The sequence below is a fragment of the Tinamus guttatus genome, unplaced genomic scaffold (genome assembly GCF_059628265.1).
Source record: "Tinamus guttatus ecotype Peru unplaced genomic scaffold, ASM5962826v1 Tinamus_guttatus_pri_ptg000119l, whole genome shotgun sequence".
Lineage (NCBI taxonomy): Eukaryota > Metazoa > Chordata > Aves > Tinamiformes > Tinamidae > Tinamus > Tinamus guttatus.
In genome coordinates, this window is record NW_028288653.1 from 2,276,114 (window position 1) to 2,299,819 (window position 23,706).

A 23,706-nucleotide genomic window follows, 5' to 3' on the forward strand; every position below is an offset into this window, starting at 1 on the left:
TTGTTTTTTAATCCCAATCACTTCTATGACTTTTGTATCCTTTTTTATTAAAGCCGCTGCTGTTTCTTTATGGTAAAGCATTATGATCTGTTGCTGTTGGTTTATAGCTAGGGTTTGACACTACTTTCAGTAAGCCACTCTAATCTTTTTTCCGAATTAATCAGTTCTGGTACTACTCTTTCAATGGCCCATCACTTTTCTACTATGCAGTATTACTGTGCCATTTAAAATTTTGCCTTCAGAGCATATATCTTTCAGTATCTGCATTTGGTTCCCAATTACTTTTCTACCATCCTCTGTTATCCACAGTATATCTGACTGTGCATCTGATATCAGTAGTTTTTGTTCCTCTTTTCTGTTGCCCAAACTCACATATTACCATCTATCTCAAATACTTTTTCTTTGATTTCACTCTCTTTCTTACCTTGATAAGAAATAAGCCTTTCATTATGCATCCATCTGACTATTCCTGGGCTATTCTAACGCATCCAAAAGAACCTGCATAGCAAATTACCGTATCACTTTTTTACATTCACAGCCATGTCAAAAATCTGATTTTAATAACCTCTATTTCTGAGTTTCCTTTTATCATTAATGGCTTGTTAATATATATATGTTTTACCTAGGTTAATATTTCTCTGTGCTCTTGAGGATAGGTAGCTATCTGTGCCTTGCTAATGCTAATGAAGCAAATGAAGGAATACTCATTTTAAAGGTGTGAGGTGCAAATGTACTGCAGAACACTTCAAGACACTCTTAAGTATCTCTTACATTGCATACAAACAGAAAATATCTAATACCTCTGCAAATTTTCTCTGTAGGGAATAAGGACATATACTTTCTTCATTAGTAAGCCCCAAATTTCTGGTTTGTATGTATTCATACACACATGCATATGTATATATATAGTGCACATGTGTGCATCTTTATCAAAGGGAACACTGCCTATTTAATTTTTAGATGTAATTTAATGATTTCTAAAGATCTACCTGCCTTACCACCCTGCATTACCGAAAGAATACATTAAATACAATCTCAATGACACTGGAAAAATGTGCTACTGAAAACACTAAATTTGATGCAATGTAATATATATTTCACACACACACACACACACATATACATGCACAAAATGAATGCATGTAAAATAAGACCAGTAACAACAAAATTCTTGCACATTCCTCGTCTAGCTCCCAAAAAGGGTATCAAATAGAGTTTATATTACTGAAGAAAGCTGTCTTGAAAATATCTTGATGACAATGTAGCTTGTGCTATTGCAGTATTTATGCATTTGAAAGAAAATCCTGTACAACTATGCTAAATGTGTCTGCAGTTAAAGAGGCAGTGAATAGAAGGGGAAGAAGGCATGAATCCCAGTCAGAGCACCAGGTGTTATGTTAGACAGTGTACTTCCAAAAAAATTACAATGATTTGTATTGTTCTGGTGTTTGTCAAGGGTTGCTGTTCCCCTTGAAAAGCCCATGATATAACCCATTTTTTTATACTGTTACATAAAGGGAGATGGAAGTCCTCCAAGAACTACACAACTGAGTAATAATTACTTCTCCCAGCACAGATCAGGACGCAAAGAGCACATTTTTTGACCAGTCCGAGCTCAGCAGGTGAATGTGTTGTTAGATGAAACAGCAGATTTGTGTTTCCTGTTCATAGTGATTAAGAAGTGACTTTTGGTAAATGCTGAATGACTTTATATAGTTTACTGCTATTCTTTTCTCAGTCCTGCTTTGGTAAGGGTACTACTGAACGTTCATTTTGATGGTATGCTTGGCTCAATGTCCAGTAATGCTTCTTTAACAAAAACATCTGTCAGATCTGTTCTTAGCAATGTGTTTCCCAATGCCATTCTAGGAATGGCATCCTGGAAAATGGCCAAGACAGTCTGACAATTCAAATGGCATAGCTGCTGGCATAAAGAGACTGTACTGTCAAAGTACCCCCCACTTCCTACGTCAAGATTTTACAAATTCAGGCACTTTCGAAATATTTGAATGTGCAGATCATCAGAAGTTACACAATTGGTGCAAATTAACTTTGTGTAGCTCTCAGTAATTGAAACTTGTTGCAGGATAAACTAGGGAAATTCTGAACGGGTGTTTTCCTTAACAAACATTTCTGCATAACCAGGGTCAAGCAGAACAACAGCCTGGTGTGTTCCTGCGTGCTCCCTTGTACTGAAAATAATTTTTGGTGACCTATGATGACCTGGGGCTGTATGTGCATCAATATGATTTTTATTTTATTATTGAGTTTGTTGTTCTAATGGAATGTCATACAGAAATATTTTTGGTCAGGTTATGTCCAACCTGGCTTACTGAACAAAAACAGAGTTTTGTGACTGCCCAGTTGTAGCCGTGCAAATGCGCTTGCTGTGCGCTGTGCCGCTTCTCCCTCTTCCCCTCTCTCACTCCCACCTCCCTCTCTTTCCCTTTCCTCTTTCTTTTCGTTCCCTTTCTTCTTTGCTTTCCCTCTCTCTTTCCCTTCTTATGCTTTTTTCTTCTCTCTTTTTTTTTTTTTTTTGGCAGGAATATGCTTACATTTCCAGCATATGGTTATTCAAATGTGGGGCTCCAGTGCAGTTCCAGTCTGTGGATCAGTCTTGCCTAGACCTCATTACACTTCCAAATCTGTAGTGTTTTCTTCCGTAGAAAACTTTCTTACTGTTCTCCCTCTCTTCTGGGAAGCAGCACTAGCACTATCTAGCCACAAAGATGGTGAAGTGTTTACTTAAGCAGGCAAGCTACTTCTTGCTGAGCAGATTCTGATAAAATTCATAGGACTTTGTTAAATGTTGCCAGCAGAGTCAGTGAGAAGTAGTTGTTTTGTCTAAAACTGTTTTAGAATGAACCATCTCTAATGCCTTAGACTGCATTTCTACTATCCACTTTCTTAAACATTACAGACAGTATTAAAAAAAAAACACTGCATACGCATAGGTCTATAGTTTTGAAATTTTCTGTGAAGTAACTTTGCTGTTTAGATTATGTCCATCATAGAATGGTATGTACATGGATGAAAAACTGCTTTTTAGAGAGATTCACATCTTGACTCTCTTGCTGCCAAAGACTGCTCGTGATTTTTTTTTCTCTCTCTCTGTTCTATAAAGACTCTTACGAGAAAGTTAATTTTGGGAGGAAAATGGAAACTTCTGAGTAGATTGGGTTGTGATTGACTAATAGAGAGGAAGCTAAAAGAGTCTTTCCCTGAAAGTGCCTTTATTCTTCAGATGTATACTATCGTTTTCCTGTTTTTAGAGTCATATTAAAACATGCGTAAAAACATGGTGATAGGAACCTGTAGGAAAACTGTCAGTGCTTTACCTTTAAGTATGTGTTACATGTTTATGTTTCCTTTGGGTGTGTCTTTTTCCAACTTAAGAACTGAATGTGTTGCGAAAGCAGATATAGTGAAAATGAGCACGAGAAGTCTCATTTCCTTTGGTGAACAAAGTTCACAGTTAGGTGAGTTTTGTGCACGTTGTACCCTATCAAACAGTTTTGCTGACTACAGTTTGCAGCTTGGATTTGTCATAACTGATAAAAAAATCTCTGATGTCAGACAGGCATTTTAGCTACACAGAAAAAGGGAGAAGAGTCAAACAAATATAAAATTCTGGACGTTATTGCTTCCAACAATTAATGGTGAAATTCGTTTTATGAAGCACTGTTTACAGACTGACATCTGGAGAAATTCTCAACCTGGATCATTTCCAGTCTGTAGATTTATGTACTACTCCTGCCTCTTTCCCTGCTCCCTTCTTTTTTTTCCCTTAAATATTTCCCTTTTCCTGCTTCGTACCATTCACTTAAATAATTATCAGTGATTGTGAATGATTATACTGTTGTGATTTTCATGGGACTCCAGATGGATAAAAATTGCAAATGCTTGCTAAAAGGGACACCCAATAGATACCTTTTAATATGGAGACAGAGATGTACTAGAATCTAGAGTGAATTCTCAGTTAAAATTCAGTTAGTCCCTGAGTCTGTTTGCTCTCAGTAGAACTTCAGCAGCATGAAGCTGAAAAAAATAGAGTTCTAAATGAAATGAGTTCCTTTCATTCTAGTTTTTTGAATTATAAAATATTTTTGAATTGTAAAGTCTCAACTAAATAATGTGGTTTAAATGTTGTATTCACAGGTGTGTATTTGTGCCTTATTTCCCCTTCTTCACGCTTTCTCCAGAACAGGACAATTCCCTTGTGTACACAACACCTCCTTTCCTCTGGGGACTCAAAGCAGTTGCCAGTGCTGTCCATCCTGAGGATGGGTTACTGGGCCCCTTGAAGTATGAAAGGGGAATTTACTATTGATTTCAGTAGTAGCAGTTGATATTCCTTGTATTTCTGTGTATAGTTCATTATGTAAACACGGGGGTCCAGGTCATCCTGCCTAGCTCTAAACATCTGGGTAATATAAGGAATATAGTCCGGCAGATTCTAATTGCGGTTACAAAAAAAATAGTGGGATGGGAAGAGGAGGACAGAAAAATCATGGTCTTAAAGATCTTCATCATACATACCTGGTATCCTAAAAACAATAAAATTATCACTGTTATATTTCTTTCTTATCTGCTAGTTCATTGAAATAATTACTGCAGCAAGGGTCCCAGTGAAATCGAGCCCCACTGAGAATACTGCTGTCAGAATATTGAATGTATTTATGGAACAAAAGTGTTAAAAAATCAGGTGCACCAGCTATTAGTGTTAGCAGAAGTAGCTACTATTCAAAATATTGAAAGTACTGCTGATACTAATGCTCCGTATAGTCTGTCTGTGCTCTCTTTGTATGTTATGTAGTCTGTTGTTGGTAAAATTTCAATTCTCAATATCGGGAAAATAATGTTGTGCAGAAGGTTAATTTTGCTTTTAGTTTTGGTATGTTCTGATCGTGTTAGTTGACAGGTAAATCTTAACAAATTTCTGACATCAAATTTGAGAGCAGGAAATCGTGCATCCTTTCAGAAAGTAGTGTGGTATATGTAAGGGCAAACAGACCTTTTCCAAACCTTACTCAGTTACTGTCAACATGAAAAGCCGGTAGTTCTTAAGGCTGCGTAAGTTAGGAATTTCAGGTTTCAGAGTAATTCTTGTAAAAGTTTTTATTTGTATGCAGAAATTTATCACATGTTAATAGACTAAGTGAATTTTCACTAGTAATGATATCAAATGTTATAAAATGTTTTAAAATATGATACTATTCTTATTAGGTCTTTTGTGTGAGAGACCTTAATGTGCCCGATGTTTACAGGTTTCTGTTTAATACGATAGATTTTATCTGAAAAGAATGATGAATATCTAAATCGAATTTTAAAGCAATGGTTTCTATTTTAGCAGATATCATAGTTTACATTTTAGTCACAATTTGCAAGTGGGAACAGAAATATTAGTTTGTTATTATTTATTTTCATTTAGAGTGTATGTACATTTACAGTGTCAGGCACTACTCCAGTATTAATGTATTTTATCAGGAAGATATTATCTGCATTATCCTAATTATCCACTCCATAGTGGGTACCCTAAATGCCTGAAATTGTGGTGGATCGTCTCACTGTGTACATTGTTGACGCATTTACTCCTAATCTTCTTTCTAATTAAACTGCTTGCTTTAAGTTAAACGTGAACCCATGATATATCCTAAATTGTCTGACAGTTTGTCTATCAGTAGCTTGACCATCTGTTTTCCCTAGAAATGAAAAATGCTGTATCAGTTCTTCAGATGATAGAAATAAAAGTGGTTCATTACTGTAGTCTGTTGTGCATTGTCTTACCAGAGTTTCTGAAAACACCGAAGAAAATGCAGCTTTCCTTCTTGAGAATGCAACAGGCTGCCCAATATTGTTGGGATGATACCTTTTATTTTAACAAAAGTTGTATCGTTTTAATTTCTGCGGTTAGAATAGTCTGTTTTGCTGAAAATTGGGTACCCAAGTCATAGGGACTGCAATTGAGCACTTATTTTAAAAATAGAACAGTAAAGCAGAAAAGCCTGTGTTTTCTTCCACTGGGAGTTGATTTACAGTTTATAAGGACATAATTTCAGAAGACAGTAAATAAAGGGATTTGTTGCTTGCTAGTGATAATCCTGGGAGGACTAGAGACTAAGATGTAAACTTAGCTCTTGGGCCAACAAAATGTTTAAATAAGAGCTAAATTTGAAAGCAGGTGAATGTTTGCTCGCAGTTGGGCATGGAGCTTTTTATGCACTTTATTGGGATTTTGATCAAGTGCTAATCTAAAACTGCTGAGCAAAGTTCCAGGCTGTAATAAGGGCTCCTAAGAATATTTAAACAAAGATGAAGAAATACGAACTAATTGACAAATGCGTTCCGGAAAACATGGTCTTCAAGCTGGGCTGGCAAGCTATTCCTTCCTTTGAAATCCATGTAGATCTGACAAAAACCTCTTATATTGCCATTCTCTGAAAAGATCACAACTGTGGCAAACTAAGGACTTGGCCTATATGCTGTATTGTCAGCAACGTACTCATCGTAAGGTCACGTTTCTGTGGTGGAAGAGTTGCAGTTTCTCTGGAGTGCTGATCACAGCTGGTTTGCCACAAATTCACATCATCCATTGCAAACCACTACAGCTGTCTTCTGCTGATAGTAGTACTGGACTGTGCCTTTCTTCAGTTCTTAGAAATAATCATTTAAACATCTTTGAAGAGAAAGCTTTGCATCATTGTGCTCTGTGTGAGTTGCTCAGAAGGTAATATTGCAAAATATGAAGAAACAGTAATTTCATATATTCTAAGATCACATGGAGAATAAAAGCACTATCAATGAAGTGTGTAACTGAACAGTGAGAGTATCCTTGTGTTTCCATATCTGTCACTAATTAAAAAAAATGTGTTTAATAGCCTATCCAAAAAAATCTCCATATGTCATTCTCTATGGCAAGCTAACAGTCTTCATAAGCTTTGTGGACTTTGTAAAGTTATTTCATTCACATTTAATTATTTTTATTACAAAATTAGCTCCCAGTGATCTGATTTTTTACACAGATCAAATTATTTCCAGCTTGTAAATTCAACACTGATTGAACAAATTCAGCAATCGGTTTTGCATACTTTGTAGGTTTCATACATTCAGACTCCTTTTTTTTTCCTTTTTTTAAAAAAAAAAAACAGTTTAAGTAGTAGAGAGAAGTCATTAAGGCATAATCAGTAATCTAAATAATAGTTATAGTTATCCCTCACAGAATTTTTTTGTCAAGTTTGAAATAAAGGCTTTGGCAGTTTTATACATTTTCAGAATTTCGTACCAGTTAATTTATCATCTCTTTTCCTTTCTCATGCACTGATGAACTTGTATTGTTACATAAACACCATTATGTTCTTGCATTTCAACCAGGTGGCTGTGCTACAATCCCAGAGTCGGACTTAGAGGAAGGAACAGTTGTACCAGGCACCGGAGCAACGTTTACCAATCACAAGCACATCACAAAGCAGAAATCCAAGCCTGGTAAGTGAAGAAAATTACTTTGTTGTACTTCAGATGCACAAAGCATTTTTATCTTTTTTTTTGCTGAATGTTTGTGGATACATGAAACAAAGGACATGTGTATTTTGCTAGGAGAATTTTCATTTTTTTGTGGTTTAATAGCATAATGTGTAAGATTCCGAGATTTTTCTACTTACTTTTAGCAAGTATAGTTGAATTCCATGACCAATCTCTACATTTAAACACTTTATTATTGAAAGTCTTTGTGCTACTTAATATTTGAACGAGATACTTGAAGATGTTATTCCCAAATTCTTTGTGGGGAGGAGAAATGGAACTAAGGACATTTTAGTGTAATAAGTTATTTTTTTCCTGCGTTAAGGAGGGTTTACTTAGTGCCAGTTGGTTAAAATATGGTTATTACTTATCTTTTGTGGGAAGACTTCCTAGAATTTCAGACAAATATTATTGGATATAATAAAACAGACTTATACTGGTTATAAAATATGCTCCATACAGTGATGACACATTTTCTGGAAAGACTTCATGCTGCTGGGAACTGTGATATAGTGTTAACATATTTTAAAAGCAGTGAAGTAGTACACTGCAGTTTAATAAAGTGCTTGCTTAATAAAGCTCTCGGGCTATTATTACAGCTATTTCCCATTCTGTTTACTAAGTTTCACCTTCACCCTTTCTTTCCTTCATTGTGTGCTATGTCCTTACGATTTTTGTGTAATACTAGATTTTAAAGTAGTTGAGTATTGCTACTAAAGCAGGTGTTTTCCTTGTAGATGGGCGTTGAGGTTATGTTAAGAATAGAAAGAGCATACAGGCTGCAGTCAACAGTAATCAGGAACAGACAGAAAGTCTGGATGCGTCAGCTAATTACATGTGTAAAATGCATCCAACTGCTTGTTTGCCCAGCTAACTTTTTGCACAGACAGTTGTGCATTTGTAATATATATTTAATTGCAATGGCAGGATTTACATTAGTGAATTTTTAATAGTAGGCAGGCAAGAAACATATAATGCAGCATCGTATAGCAATACCACAATGTAACTTTAAGCTTCAAAATGAATATCTGCTCACAGAAAACAGCACCAAAAATACAGGAGGCCAAGAGCTCTGATTTTTTTCAGACTACTAATTATCTGCTGTTGCTATGGACATCAGGTCATATGAAGGGAAGCTGTCAGCTTTGACATACATATGGTTTAATTTTTGCAATGTGAGTATATTGAATGCTCTCATTGTCATGGCAAGAGATATCTGTTCTGTGTGGTATAGGATACAATCGTGATAACATTCCATCTTCAGGTGACTGAATGGATCAAGAACATCCTGTAGTTGGTCCTTCTTTGTCTGCTGCTCCACTATTCTGATCAAGCAGGTGGTGTGGAAATTTAAGAAGACTATGTTTTAGTCTTTTTCAGTAGATAATGTTCTCCTGTATTTAAATAAGCTCATTGCTGAAAAGACTAGCATAAGAGGAAAGGTTTAGAAGAACAGCACAAAATATCCACGAAATCCAGAAACAGCACCGTGGGGACAAGCGTATCCTTCTGCAAGTCAGACCATGATGAAAATTGAGATGTGCATTGTGTAGTTTGGCTGTTGATGCTTTGCAACTTTCTGTAAGAGGCAAAATGAAAATTCTGAGAGCTTTAAATTAGTCTTTAGGTTTACAGCTACATATTAGAGCAGTGAATTTAATTCATTCGCGGTAAGAATTGGCTGCCATCTGCCAGTTAATGCTGCAATATAGAGAAAGCTTAGAATATCTGCCGCTGAGCTGTCTGGAAATTCTAATTGCTACAAGTGTAAGAGCCAAGGGAGCTACTTAAACCATAAGGTAACACTAGGAATGAAATCACAGCCTTGCAATGTTTTTCTGAACATGATTTTTTTGGCCTGACTTCTTGCTCACTTACCAGAGACTGGAGCAAGACCACGATGGTTGAGTTGAGCCCTCAAAGAACATTTGTTTTGCCTTAAATATCTTTTCTGAGTTTTTCGTAGGGCTATATCAGCTGAACTGATAGTCATGCAAAACCTTCTCAATGTTCTTTACAAAGCCTCTCCAGTTTATAAACAGAATTTAATGATAGAGCTTGTAAGACCAGATACAAAGCCGAAGAGAAAAAAAACAGGGTCTCTTCAGCTGTAGCTGTGTAAGGATGGGCTAGTGTGTCTGAAAGTGCAAATCAAAACAATAAAATGAACTGATTGAATCAAACTAGTCCAGAGAAATCTGTAGGTCACGGGGAGAACATCTGAATCCAGTGGACTACCGTCCATTGAAATTGAAACTGAGTGAGAAGTGTAGCTACATACTTGCTCCATCTGCTGCCAGACAAAATCTTAGCACCAGGATTTTGTGCAGGTTAAAGTCTATTAATAGTTAGACACAGTTTAGTCCAAAAAGGAGTAATGAAGATGTGTCAGTGGGAGCACACAGATTTCTGCATCAGAAATAATGGTAAACGCTGCTCTCTGCTACTGATACAGCAGGTAGATTAGAACAAAGCTGAAGCTGCTCTCCGCAGAGCAACTGCAGAATCAGGAGGGGAAAAATAAAAAAAATAATAAAACAAGAACAAAATGACTTATTAGAAAAGATTGTGTTTTAACTTTGCAAAGGTTTCGGTAGGAAATGGTGGGAATTGCTTATTTAGAAAGGAAGAAGCAAGAGTTTTCTCTGAGGTGCTGTAGTCAAATGCCCTTTGTTATAGGTAAATTGTTTGCAAAAGTAAATCTGATGAAGATAAGTGCTATCAAGAAAGCTAGATGATGGAGAAAAAATGTATTTAGGAAGAAGCCTCCAGAGCAGGAAGAGTCTTGAATTCTGTGCCAGACTGACAGCTCCTGATAAGTATGTTACTATTACAGCTACAATAGACTAAATTCAGCTAATCCTTTAACTAACTCCAGTATTACTCGTGGTTTGCTCGTGATAATGTGGCATTGAAGCATTGAACGCTGGCTATAGAATTTACCAAGATCAAAATAAATACTCAACAGTTAATTCATGTGGAACTCCCACTGCTAATAAATATCAGAGCTTGCTAATCTCTTGCTAATGAGATGTCATGTATAGAGTGTGTAGTGTCCAGTGTCAGTCATTGCACTGTAGGCTCGTATGCCCTTTGGCCAGGTTGAGAATTTTTAAAATTCTTTTGAATTTCATGAAACCCTGGGAAAGAGATTACTGCTTTAAAGGTTCTGTGTGAGTTATTCGAGAACTCTGAGGGAAATGAGGGATGGAGACCTGGAAGACCATGCTGTGTTATGAGGAAATATGCTGACTTTGATCTTGCTGTTTCGGTAAAGTGAGGACAGAGCAGCACAGATTCCATTGTGGGCGGCACAAGCCTCGCAGAGAGTTTGAATTTAATTTGAAGTTCTGCATCCACTTTGAAGTCTCTGCAGCTACATCCCTGTTTTTTCACTGAGCTTACAAATGTAATGCGAATGCAGATGTGCCAACCTCTGCTGCAATCACAGGTGCATATGCAGTTATTGCAGAATCTCCCCTCTGCAGGTCCTCTGGATTTCCTTTCTTGGTTACGCTGTTCCCACTGTCTTCCATTTTCTTCCTTAAAAGTTAATACATTTCTCACTGAAGTCACAGTTATGCTTGAGAATTACTTGGTTTCATGGAAAAGATTTCATATATTCTCTAAAATAACAGCTAAGTGGAGTTTTTTGAGTCTCAGTTCTCAAGTTCTACCTTACTCTTAAATATTTCTGCTGCAGTTTATAACAAATAAAAGTAGGGAAGTTCATGTAAATGGCAACTTTTTAGAGCATCACTCCAGTGAGATGAATAATTACTTCAATAACTTTTGCCTGAACAATTGAACTGTGGTAGATGAGCTTTAGGATGAAATAAAACTACTCTGTTTATCAGGATACAGCCCTAAAAATAGGTACTCTTTGTTCCTTGTATGGCACTGCTGCATGCTGCATTATTAAAAGAGAATTTCCTAAACTTTTTTTTTTTTTTTTTTTTTTTTTCCTAACTGCTCAACATTTCGGTTAGGGAATGTCTGGTTGCTCTTTTATGAGCAGAGACACCTTTGCTCTGGTGAATTAAGTAGATAGAAAAACAGGGGAAAAGCTAATATAAATTAGAGGACAATTAGGCTGTAAGATGTATTTTTATTTCTCTGTGGAACCATGATATAGCTTAGCTTTTCCTTATTCACTCAGCTCGACACTGTGACAACACTGGGAGTAAGATCTGTCAAATTTCATGTCATGCAGCTATTAGAATTTTCATGCCAGGACTTTTCATTAAAGATAAATAAGCTGTCCTGTAAATAATCTAGTCAGACAAACAAGCAAAAAAAGTCTTAAATATTTTAGGAAAATGTTTACTTGACTTCACAATGATAGTTCAGAATAACCATCCTCTATTCTCGAGAGAGCAAGAGGAGACCGCATGGGCCAGTATTTATTATTTAAATACAAATATTTCACAGAAGCTATTGACACGAGCAGAAATTACTTTCAATGTGAATTAAGGTAATACAAGGAAACCATATTTCTATCCAAAGTTTTGGCATTTGCACTTGCTACTGTGCTGCAACTATTTTTAGTTAAGCTCTTTGTATTTTAGTGTCATGCAAATATTTGGATGACTGAAGAATTAAATTTCAAAGTTCTCATCTAGCATGCTTATATTTAGTAGAATAAATATACTTTCATAGTTTAATACTCTTTGTATCTAAGAACAAAACCTATTTCAATGCTTATAGTGACGTATTGGAGTAGATTTTTAATTCTTCTTTAATTTGAAGCATCTGGCTTGTTACTTCGTGTTAAACACAGACAACTGTACAGCAATAATTGTTAGGTTGAGCTATAAAGTCTGGTAAAACAAGATATTCTGAGTCAAATTATCACAACAGCCTTCAAAATTGCACCCAGGCATTACACTTTTTCCTGCAAGCTTCATTTTTGTTTTGTTTATGGACATGTTGTGGATGCAATTTAAGGAGATCCTTCAGAAGATTGCTGTTGCTATTGTACTTAGTCAATGTTAGGAACTATTGCATGATTTTAGCGCCCACCAAGAGGCTCAGTTGTACAACCAGCTGTAAAGAAGTTTGCAACTATTTCTTTTCTTTTCTTTTTTTTTTTTTAATGGATCTTGTGACACACATAAATTTAGGTTTGTGCTAAGTTTTCTTATAATTCATGACTTACATGAACATAAAACACAGCTGTGTGAAATTGCTGTCTTTACTGTAACTCGGCATACAGTGATGTAATATGAAATTTTTGTGGTAGTTTCATTTATTTCATTTTAGAAAGGAATAATTTTAACCATTTGCCTTTGTACAAACCGCTAGAAGGAAAAGACCCATCTGTACATGAATCCTTTCATTTTTACACTGTGCCTTTCTTTACTACTATCTTTTATCTACCCACATGGGAAGAGAAACATCCTTGACTTTTTGAATGGTGTTTAAAAATACCATAAAAACTCTAAAAGAGATGGTTTATTAAAAATTTCTGTTTGCTTTAGATCAGACATATTATATCTATAGGACTTCTAGCCACATTAAATTTTCTTGATAGGAAGATACAGGTGGCCTTCAATTATTGTCACTGTAATTTAACATCAACTTTGCTACACTGGTGATGACTAGGATTTTGAGATTCTTGCCAATTGCATCAATGGTAGTTTCAATGTGCGTACCCAAGCAATTAATTTTTTCAGGTTGGACAGTACAACTAGGGCAGAAATCAATGTTAATACTAATTGTACTCTGTATCACGTTAAAATGCAAGTTTATAAATTAACCTCAAGATCCTTTTGGAGAAATGCACGTGCTGTCTGGAATAGGATGTCTTACCTTTAGTAAACTTTCAAAACAGTCACTTGAATGAATCAGTGTTGTTAGGAATGCAGACTTTTCTGCAGTCCTGGATAACTTTTGAACCTATTTAATGTAAATTTAGGTTACTACATTCACAGTGGAAAAGTAATAAGAGCAAGCCTGATTTTCTAATTTAATTTCTGAAAAATTACCAAAGGTCCAATTAGTTTTTGTGGTGACTGTTCTAAAGTTCAAAGGAATGAATTGATCTCTGACAGTTTGGATTTAGTTTTGGCATTTTCTTTCTGGCAAGTGACTTGCAATGCGATGTTTTGTCTCCAAGATGATGATGGTTTTGTAGAAACAAATTAGGCATTGAAGTGCTAAACCTATGATGACGGCTAGTAAGTGAAAACTCCTTCAAGACCTAACCTCTTTAGTAGCCTGCTTATCATACTGATGTATTGTAGCATCATGAGACGAGATCCTTGTTTCTTTCTGCATAGACATTCTCAGGTAAAGGGAAAGCCAGCAGCTGGGCCCTCCTAATACCTTAAAATTGGTAAGCTAATTGTTTCCACAAGAAAAGGTGCAAAGAAAATCACTGGCCTACAAAAGCCTATTTTTGTGGAGAGAGCTGAAGAGATTTATGGGGGTTTTCTTTTCCACATAGTCTGTTTTTCTAAAGAGCAGTACAGCTTAAAAGATTAATGTGAGAATTCCTTCATTAAGTCAATATCAAATGAAGTGCACTTTCTTGGGAGCTTGTATATACATTATCTGTGAAATGTAATGTATTAAATGAAAACCTAACAAGTACTATTCATGTTCTAATATTTGTAAATTCAAGAATATTCTAGCATATACTTTCCATACTTCTGCAGCAGATAAAGATCAATCTCGAAGAGCATTTCCCTGTCTCAGTGGTCATGGTAATGTTTTACAAAATGTTTCCTTTCGAAGGTTTAAAGAGAAAAATAAATGCAAAGTATACTTGTTGACTATCTGACTAGTTCTAGTCTGTTTTTATGACTGTCAATGAATCAGAAAGAACTAAGAGGTACTTTATATTTTACTTCAATGAATGGCTCAGGATGCCTTTTAGGTGACTAAATTTGTTGACGTTTGCCATACATCCTTGGTAATTTTTCTGCATTACTAGGAGTTTAAGAGAAGTAGTAGATGATGTGTGTTGCTAGGATTCATTGCTGTCTCTTCCTCTACCAATAAAAGTGGGCAGGTCAGAAGCCAGTCTGATCACTCTTCGCTGCTGCCTGGTGTTGCCCTGGGATGGAGAAGGTTGATAGGTGCTCTGGTGCTCTGTTCTCCTCGCCCATGGTTTCAGGATTCACTTGTTGGTTTTGTTTCCTTGCACCAGTTATTTTCATCTTCAGATCTTTCAGTGTTGGCATCTGAAGTGCACATTGCGAATATATTCAGGATTTTGTTTCTAGTGGAAATGAAACATTGATTACTCTAACTCTGTGATCAAATCTTTCCACTGAATAGAAGGATCTGTTTTTCCATCTAGTGGTTTACTGACTCTCCAGTTCTTACAAGCAGCTTTGTACTGAGATTTTTAATTAAAAATATATATATATTTATTTTGTTCAGAGCATTGATAACTTTGAACTTCATGCATTGGTTTCTGTAGTGTTTTTATTTAGTATTTCATTTTCCTTTTTTTTTTTTTTCCTTGGTCACATAATACAAACATCTGTGCTGCTTTCTCGGCATCATATATGTCTGTAAAAAGCACTTTCAACTAGTGATTATTTATTTGCATTTGTATTAGGTGTTAATAAAAAGGCCCTATCCATTCTTGGCAGTATTTGAGAAATATAAAGATGGTTTCTGCTATTCTGGTTTCTAATGAGGTAGTAGTTTCTAATGAGGTAGTGTTTTTCTTTTTTATTAAAAAAAAAATGAAAGAAAATGATAGAGAATCTCATCTAAAAGTTTTTGGAATGTCCATGGAGATTTTCCAGCCAAAGGGTTTTAGTGCCTGCCAGGTATATTATTGAACCCTGGGCAGTTGTTCACATCCCTTGAAATAAGGTTGGCAGGCAGAGGAAGCTACAGATGCTTTTTGGCTCCTGCCATCGATCTTTATTTAAAAAGAGGTAATTCAAAGGAAGATGTTCAATGACACAAAACAGAGCCAAGTGCCCCAAGGACCCTTTTTACTTCTGAAAATCTGTACTGCAACATATAGGAAGTGCTGAGCACCTAGAAAATGCTTTAAAAAAAACAAACAAACAAAAAAACAAACAACAACAAAAAATTAGACTCCCCAAGAAATTGAAAAGAAAAAATGATAACTGAGGCTTGGCATAATATGGATTATGTCTGATAGAAGGCCAAGCTGCACATTAATAAAGGTTATGTGTGTCCTTCAACTTTGAGCTTCGCTAACCTTCCCAGAATCTGAAAATTATTGCTAATGAAGTTGTTTGACATATCAAACCAGAGCTAGCGAAGTCCAGAATAAGTCTCCAAAATTGTTTTCCAGGTCTGTTACACAAAATGCCAAAACTTACTTTGTAGCATGTCAGTGTGGGCCACCAAAGGGAGATAGCTCTAGATCTTTAGGAACTGTTTGTTGGTGGGGGGGAAGAAAATTACATTGTGGAGATGTTAGAGGTTATTTTCCAAAATGCCTTCTTTTAGAAGTCATTTTGGTGTGCCCCTCCGCTCCCCCCTCCCCGTCCTCCTCCCAGATTCCCAAAGGCAGCCACTCACATTATGAGCTAATGGCTTAAAACTTTCTTTATAAAAATAAAAAGGGCCGTTTTTGACATCCAAGTTTGCATGAAGGCACCTGAAACTGCTAATATCAATTCTCTCTCCCTGAGGGCTGGCTCTGCAACCTTTTGAAAAATAAAGGATCTGAATGGAAACATTGACTGTCTTTTAAAGAACTGCTGACATGCCTGAAATGAGGGAGCACATTCCCACATGCTATTTGTTGGAGAGTGTTTCTGGAATTGCGAATAGGTTTTCCATGTCATTTTGTAGGAAACTGTCAGTGGCATTCTAAGCCACTTGGAGCAGTGCTAAAAGTTTGCCATGAATCATCATGGAATGAACATCAGTAGTAATATGGATGATAGGTAATATCAGAGCATTATTTACCATCTTTGGTAAATAATATTGTGAACGGAACATTTCTGAAGTTGACTTCAGCTTTTAATTTTTTTTCCCTAATTATTAGAATGAAATATTTGAAATGTTTTTATGCATATGCATCTCTTCAATTTGAGGCATGAAAATCACGTTGCGTATTGGAGAGGATAATGTTTCGATAGGTGGTGGTGTGATGTTGGAATTGATGCCTCTCAGAAGAGGCTGAAATACAAAATTCTGAGTCTGTTGTGACTCAAAATGGCGCAATATCTCTGAAGTCAGGAAAGAGTCTCATTTTTGTATGCTGGTCCTGTATGGGTTTTAGTCATTCTGGCTCTAGCTCTTAAAGTCTGACACTTTTCTTAAAATTGACTATGACATTTTTATTTTAGATTCATGTGCTGTGGTGATAAGGGTTTTTCTGCAGGTCTTTGAATGCTGAGTCACATAGTTTTACTGTACCAACATGCCTAATACCAGAAGATGACATTCTGTTTTTATTAGGAGTGCCTTTTGGGACCACATCTGCATCTCTGCATGCTGTCACAACTGTCATAGCTGATGGCATGTCTCAAACTCCATTTGACTTGTTTGTTATTGCCTGTGGCTGTAAGATATAACACATGCAACCACGTTGTCCCCAATACTTAAATGTATCATATATAACTTGGATTTCTTCAGTGGAGATTCAAATTTAGTAGTTTATGACTCAGTAAGTTTAATGGTACTTAATTCAAGTTGCCTTCCGACCATGAGACACATCAATTAAAAGAACAGAATTCAAACCATCAGGCTTCAGGAACTGCTGTGAGCATATCATGATCATAGAAAAAATGGGAGATGATGACTGAATGAGTTTCTTGGAAGACAGCCGTATGTATAGCTTGGGACAAAACACCCTTTGGAGGGATTTCACAGAAGGGACAACTGGCATAGTATTAGCCCTTCTTATTAAGATCAAAAGCTCAATAGTACATTATTTACTACTTATTCTGGGGTGGTGCAGATTTTATCAGCTCAGTTCAAGTGTATTTTTCACCTGTGTCTGCTAAGAACGTTTTAATTCTGGCTTACTCTGTACTGTCATAACCCACAGGTTATCCTCTCCTTCGCTTCTTCACCTATTACGGTAACACCCTCTTCCTGAGGCCACATTGAACACAAATTTAAGCCTATTCAGCATTTCCAAAAGTAGGATGAGAGGCTAAAGTATAGATAAATGAAAAACAGTTTAAATGTCTAGTTTTGTAATAGCTGCTGGAACATGTGACCAAAAAACTTCAAGCTGCAGTAAGCTGTGCTCTTGGGATCTACCATCTCATGGGTGAAACCATACATGTGCTGGAAGTGATAGGAAGCAATGTGCCAACACAAAAGCCAATATAGTTCAGATCTTTGGTAATGCGATGGCTGTAAAAATAGGTTTAATTTCCCCAAACAGACTTTGTTTTCAAAAGTTTGTTTCTATTTTGGGGGAAAAGCAATGAAAAGATACTCTAAAGTGCTTAGTAGCACATGATGTGGTATATGGATTGATGTTAGAATTAGGTCTGGGTTTTTTTGTTATTTTTTATTATTTTTTCCCCTGCCACTCTGCAAACCAATTTTCTGTGCTACTTGCTGAAGATGCTTTTTTTTTTTTTTTTTTTTTTTTTTTTTTAATATCAAGCACATGCTGTTTACAGCCCTACTTGCATCGTGAACAAGGTGATCCACAACAAACTCTGTATTTCCTTAGCTTGCTACATTTCCTAAATATGTAAAAACAGATTTTTTTTATACCAGTTATATCAGATTATTTTTCAGCTTGTTTTATAGTTCCTACTTAGTAAGACAGCAAATAAAATACTGTCTGGTCAAATCTGAAACCTTACATAATTTAGTTGTCTTTAAAATGTCTCTATAAAGGTTGCCCTTGCTTTCATGTTAATAATATGAGTCAAGTATTGTTTTTTTTTTTTTTTTTTATACACATATATATATACTTTGGCTCATAGATCGCTGTCATATATCTGTCTTCACCAAGATGATTGTCCTGAGTGTCCTGGACAGAATGATCAACTATATAACATTGTGCAATACCCTAGCTATGTATAAGCACCCGGGAGAATACAACTGTACTTCAGAAATAAGAAGCTGAGCTTGTTTTCTGGCAAGCAGTCTTATCAAAATGTAGCCTAGAAATTTGATTTGATTTCTGGTCCTATTCAAGAAAACCTTGAAAAATTAAAGTTAAATTAGTTAGAATTTAAAAATATCAGAATTATATGCAGTTTGAGAGCTACGACTTCCCTGTACTTCTGTTTATAAAGAAAACAAGATCGGTAGTTTTGTTCTGGTGTGTTTAACATTCCAGAAAACACCGTTAGATTTCTTTCACGTGTATGAGAACTAACAACTTTTACCTTGAGACTGGTAGCCATTGTCACTGCAGCTGGGAAAGAGGAAAAAGAAGCAAAGTAAGGAAGGATAGAAAAATATAGCACAATAAAATATCAGAAAAACAGAAATGTTTCACTTGAGTTGCTAGATAGTTCTTTCCTTTATGTACAGCTAGTCACTTAATCCTTCCGAAGATCTGTGCTGTAGTTAGGATGCAGCGTGTTGATCAGGCTCAGACACATGTTGCACTGTCATCTGGTCGGCGTTGCTTGCAGCATTGAGCAGTTGCTGCAGCTGATCCTCAGCGCAGCGTGTGCCTGAGGAGGGAACCTGAGCGTGGCTGGGCAGCTCGCGCTCACTACACACTAGCAGTAACTGGATCAGCTAGCTTAAAGATAGCCCGGTTATATGTGCGTGAGCTGTGGCTGTTGTGACACCTTCATCTTTTCCTGTCAGCCACCAAGCGCTTCTCCCTTCATCTGTGCCACTGCTGCTGGGCCACAACTGCCTGATGATCACGCAGCTTTAGGGAGCTCTTCTGCTTGAAAGCTACCCTAGAAAGGCAGTGGTGAAAGGTGCATTTTTACTGTACTTTTTATTCATTATAAACCCAAAGGAAAGGTTACTGCTTTTTCCCATGGGCATGGGATCAGTGGGTTGTTCTGATTGGGTTTGCAGGTGCAAAGCTGCTGGATCTGCAGTGGAGGAGGGTGGTATGTGCAGCATGATGCAGCGGGGGCAGAACGGGGCTGTCTGTTTTGTCAGCAGGCCATGGAGGTAATTCCATACAAGATGAAGCTGCATCCTGGCTTTTGACTAAATTAGCTACCACAGTCACTCACCACCTAATTGCAGGAGCACGAGTGCTGAACGATGGAAGGAGAAGGGAATGGGGAAACCACCGCTGCAGCTATTAGTTTATAGTGCTGGGTGACTTGCAGCCAGAATAGCTGAAACCTCCTCAGACCTTTAGTGGGAGCACTGAGAAAAGCACCCAGCTATTCTGTTTTTTTAATTATATGCTCTGCCTTATTAAGGAGATATGTAAAGTTGCTCTGAGTTTTGTTACTTAATGAACTGCTGCTGGAAATACTTATTTTTATGTCATAGAAGGTGGTTTGTTTATGAGGGGAGCCTCTTTGTTCTTGTGTTCAGAGTCCGCTCTGCCAGAATTCATTTATGCTTTTTCCTGGCAATTTTCTCACAGTTCTAAAATTGTGGATGCAGGCCCTAATCCAGCAAGGATCTTAAGCACATAGGCTGCTAAATATATGTAATCTCACTAGACTTGCAAGGGATTGTAGTGGGCAAAGTGGAAATACCCTTGAGTCTGTCTGTCAAGTGTATTTGGTCCTTCCTGGAGTAGCACTGGTTATAGGCCTGAAAGAAATGTCATATTAGGACAGCTGCTTTTCCTTCTTCATATTGATTGAGTCAAATGGAGAATAGGTCAAGGCTTCATCACAAACTTGAGGCTAAGCCAACACATAAATAGCCTTGAGCAGCAGTTTTAACATTTTGAATAGTTACAGGCAGCAACTGTAAAGCAAACTGTAAAGCAAACTTTAGGATAATAACCTGTCCATCTGCTATTTTAGTCCATTTTCTCTCTCTTTCTCTTTATATATTTATGTTTATATTTTTTGCGTGATTCTGGACATCTAATTATAAATAAATCTGGAATCTTCTAAATTTAAATTACCATTCATTCTTTTTTTTTTCTTTGATAAAAGGATATTTCAGTGGAGTTGCCTGATACTCATAGCCTAATGCGGTAAATGAAACCAAACTTAAAAACCTACACTGCTAAACTTCATCTGATTTCTGGTGTAGCTCTCTAACAATTACACATTGACTTAACAAAACATGTCACATCCTGTGTTTCACTGTCTCTTTTTGGGCACATCAATATTTTTATTCATTGTCATGTAAATATGTGTTTCAATGCAAAGGCAAACTACAAAACAGACTATTTAGCCAAAGTGATTTCTTTTTCCAGTAATTATTTGCATCTCCTTTGTGCTAACCCATAAGATCTATATTTCAGATCTGTTTTTCTACTGCTCTTGTTTAGATTTGTTCTTCTGCTGTCCTTTTCCTCTTGCATTGCTTAGTCTTCTTCTCCTTTTTCTTCTGTTTGGAAAATACTGAATTCTTTTCAGTGCTCAACATGTTATGTTCAGTAAAGATGGTAAAAGGTGGTAATCATTATAGATAGCTTTAAAGATGAAAGTTACTATGCCTGATATGGCTGCTTTGTATGTTCACTTGTGTACTTTTGTTACCTGGATGTCATTGAAAACAATTAGATTCCGTATCTCAGTGCCTAGAAGATTCCTGAATTTTGAAGAACCATCATATATAGAATTTAAAAGTTACTGTATTTCAGGTAGAGAAAGGCTGTTGAATTGACTGCAAGATCTCATTGATTTGGTGAGTGATGAAATTCCCTTCTCCAAACTGAATATTGCTTTGGCTGTATTTATTACCCTTTTGCTTCTGCTCGCAGATACAGGGTAACTTCTACAGGAAAGTTTAATTCAACATGTATAAAAATGGCCATTTGCCCCAGAACTGAGTATTGCCTCTCAGTTCTTTCCTTGTGCAAAAAGACCCGTCTTCTGCCAGCTTAGACTCCTGAACTTGGTCCCCAGAAAGGCCAGTGGGCACTAACGTCACTACAAGCAGGAGTCCAGACATCTGCAGGCCCAAGTTGGGCAATACTGAGTTCAGCGAAAACTGTGATAGAAGCTCAACCCACAGATTTCTATGTGAAAAGCTGGTTTTGTTTATTTGCTATTAAAACCAGATTCTAAGAAGTCATTTACAGAATCACAGCTGCTGCTGTGATATCTACTGCTATTGTTAATAACTAATGTATAGCTAATGGAACTGTTAAATATGAAATCCTTTGTAACATGCGGCTAACGAGCTATCTAGAGAACCAGTAGGCTCAGACTACTGAGTGGGAATAGTGGGAATATATTTGTACAAAAACAAGTAACAGATAATCAGTTCAAAATTGTGTAGAATAGAAAATTATATAAAATAAATTAGGTATTATATGTCATTGTCTAATTCCTAAAAACGCTTCCATGTAAATCTGACTTCAAAAACAGAAACCTTTTTTTTATTATTTTTTTTTTGTGCTAAGAGCTGTTTGGCTTCTGAACTACCTGTGGTTTCACTCCTTCTAAAAGCTTTCTTCCTTCATGCTTTTACTGCTAAGTGCAGTAAAATCTGGGAGAGACAACCCATACTTTTTTTTTTTTTTTTTTTTTTTTTTTTTAAAGCAATCTGGGTGCTGATGCTTATAATTTCCTTTCTACCAGCTCTTAAAAGTACTTATTTCCTATAATGAAATGAAAATGGGGGAGGAAGGGAGGTTTCTTCTGATGTCCTCTTTTCGTTTAGTCCTAAATAGCAGAATATTATCCCAGCTCTCTGAAAACTGCTGTTTCAGACATGATTGCTCACCATTATTCATCAGCAAAAAAATAGGAATTGGATTTGAATTCCGTAGAATTTTTAGAGCCATTTTAGCTTTGTGATTTATATTGATTTTGCTCTGTATATGTTGTTAACCTCTGTGCAGAACCATGGTGATGGGTTTTGTTATCAAAACTAACAAAGAATATCTCTGTTTTTGGAGATTGGACATTGGAGATTTGAGAGATCCAAACAGGATGGATTTTAAGATCTGCAATGTACATTAAGTAATGTGCGCTGCCTGATTTTGTCCTAAGTAACAGTTTCTGAAACCACGTTTGGCAGTCACTGCTTAAAGTAGAATTAACTGGCTCATGGCAAGGCAGATTCTGGGAGACTGGCTGTCTTTGTACAGATGTGTAAAATAGCCCAGAAAATTTTCCAGGGGAATCTCTGGATAGACAAGATAAATTCTCATGCTTTGTGCATCTCCATTCCCTAGAAAGCTCTGCCTCTCATTCATGGCTGTTCCATTTGTCCCACAGTATTTGATACCTCTTTCTACCTGCCCAACAGAAGCTGGCCGGACTTCTCAAGATTTTCCTGCACAAGGCAATTTGTTTCATATTGAGCTGAATTCGAGGACTTTGGAGAGGGGAGGAAAAAAAAAAAAAAAAGTTTTCCAACATGGACTTATGACTTATGACTGATAGAAGAGGGAATGTCTTTGCTAATTGGTTGACCTTTCCTAAAGTAACAGAAATAATGATACCAAAACAGAGATAAGGAAGTTTCATCAGATTCTTTAAAAGACCTGATGATCAATGCTATAAAAATGTCTGCACTGGAAGGTAGTGACAGTAACTGCTCAAATCTCCTGCCCAACTTGTGGTGAACAAAACCCTCTTCGTTTTGGCTTAAATTAATATCAATTTAAATGAGATCAGAGTCAGTCTGTCATAGTGCAATTAGAAGAACTTTAGTAGAGACTGACCTGCTGATTAGCAATATTTTTAAAATTAAATTTGATAATTCATTTATTACAGATAAGAGATACTTGATAAAATCTCATGTTATTATCTGGCATTATGGGGAGGTCATATAAGGAAACTTTTTTTTTCAAAACATAAAGAGAATTTTTTTTTAAGTAGCAAAAGCCAGAGAATTATCATCTTTTATCAATTTTTATCAATTTCATGATAAATGAAATCACTTATCAAATATCAATTCCTATCTATCACACTGTCTCGGATCACTGCCATATTTTTTTGTTGGCATGTTAAAAATTGTGTGTATGTAGTTCTATAATACAGTTAATAAACTATATTTAACAGAGAAGGCAAAAATAGTAGCTGAGTATAAGGAGAGAGCATTGACAGAAGTGGAATATTAAAACTAGCATTGACAGTGTGGTACCAAACACAAGAAGTAACATTTTATATGTGAATACAAGAGTTTAGATTTATCCAAGAAGAA

The 23,706-nt window shown here is 36.4% G+C and overlaps 1 protein-coding gene across 1 annotated transcript in view; it reads left to right on the forward strand.

Annotated features, from left to right (window-relative positions):
• Nucleotides 1-23,706, forward strand: part of BBS9 (Bardet-Biedl syndrome 9) — a 303,074-nt gene that overhangs the window by 157,559 nt on the left and 121,809 nt on the right. The window contains exon 22 of the mRNA XM_088521368.1: nucleotides 7,372-7,482. Within this exon, the coding sequence (XP_088377494.1) occupies nucleotides 7,372-7,482 (111 nt within the window). The remainder of the gene's footprint in view (nucleotides 1-7,371; nucleotides 7,483-23,706) is intronic.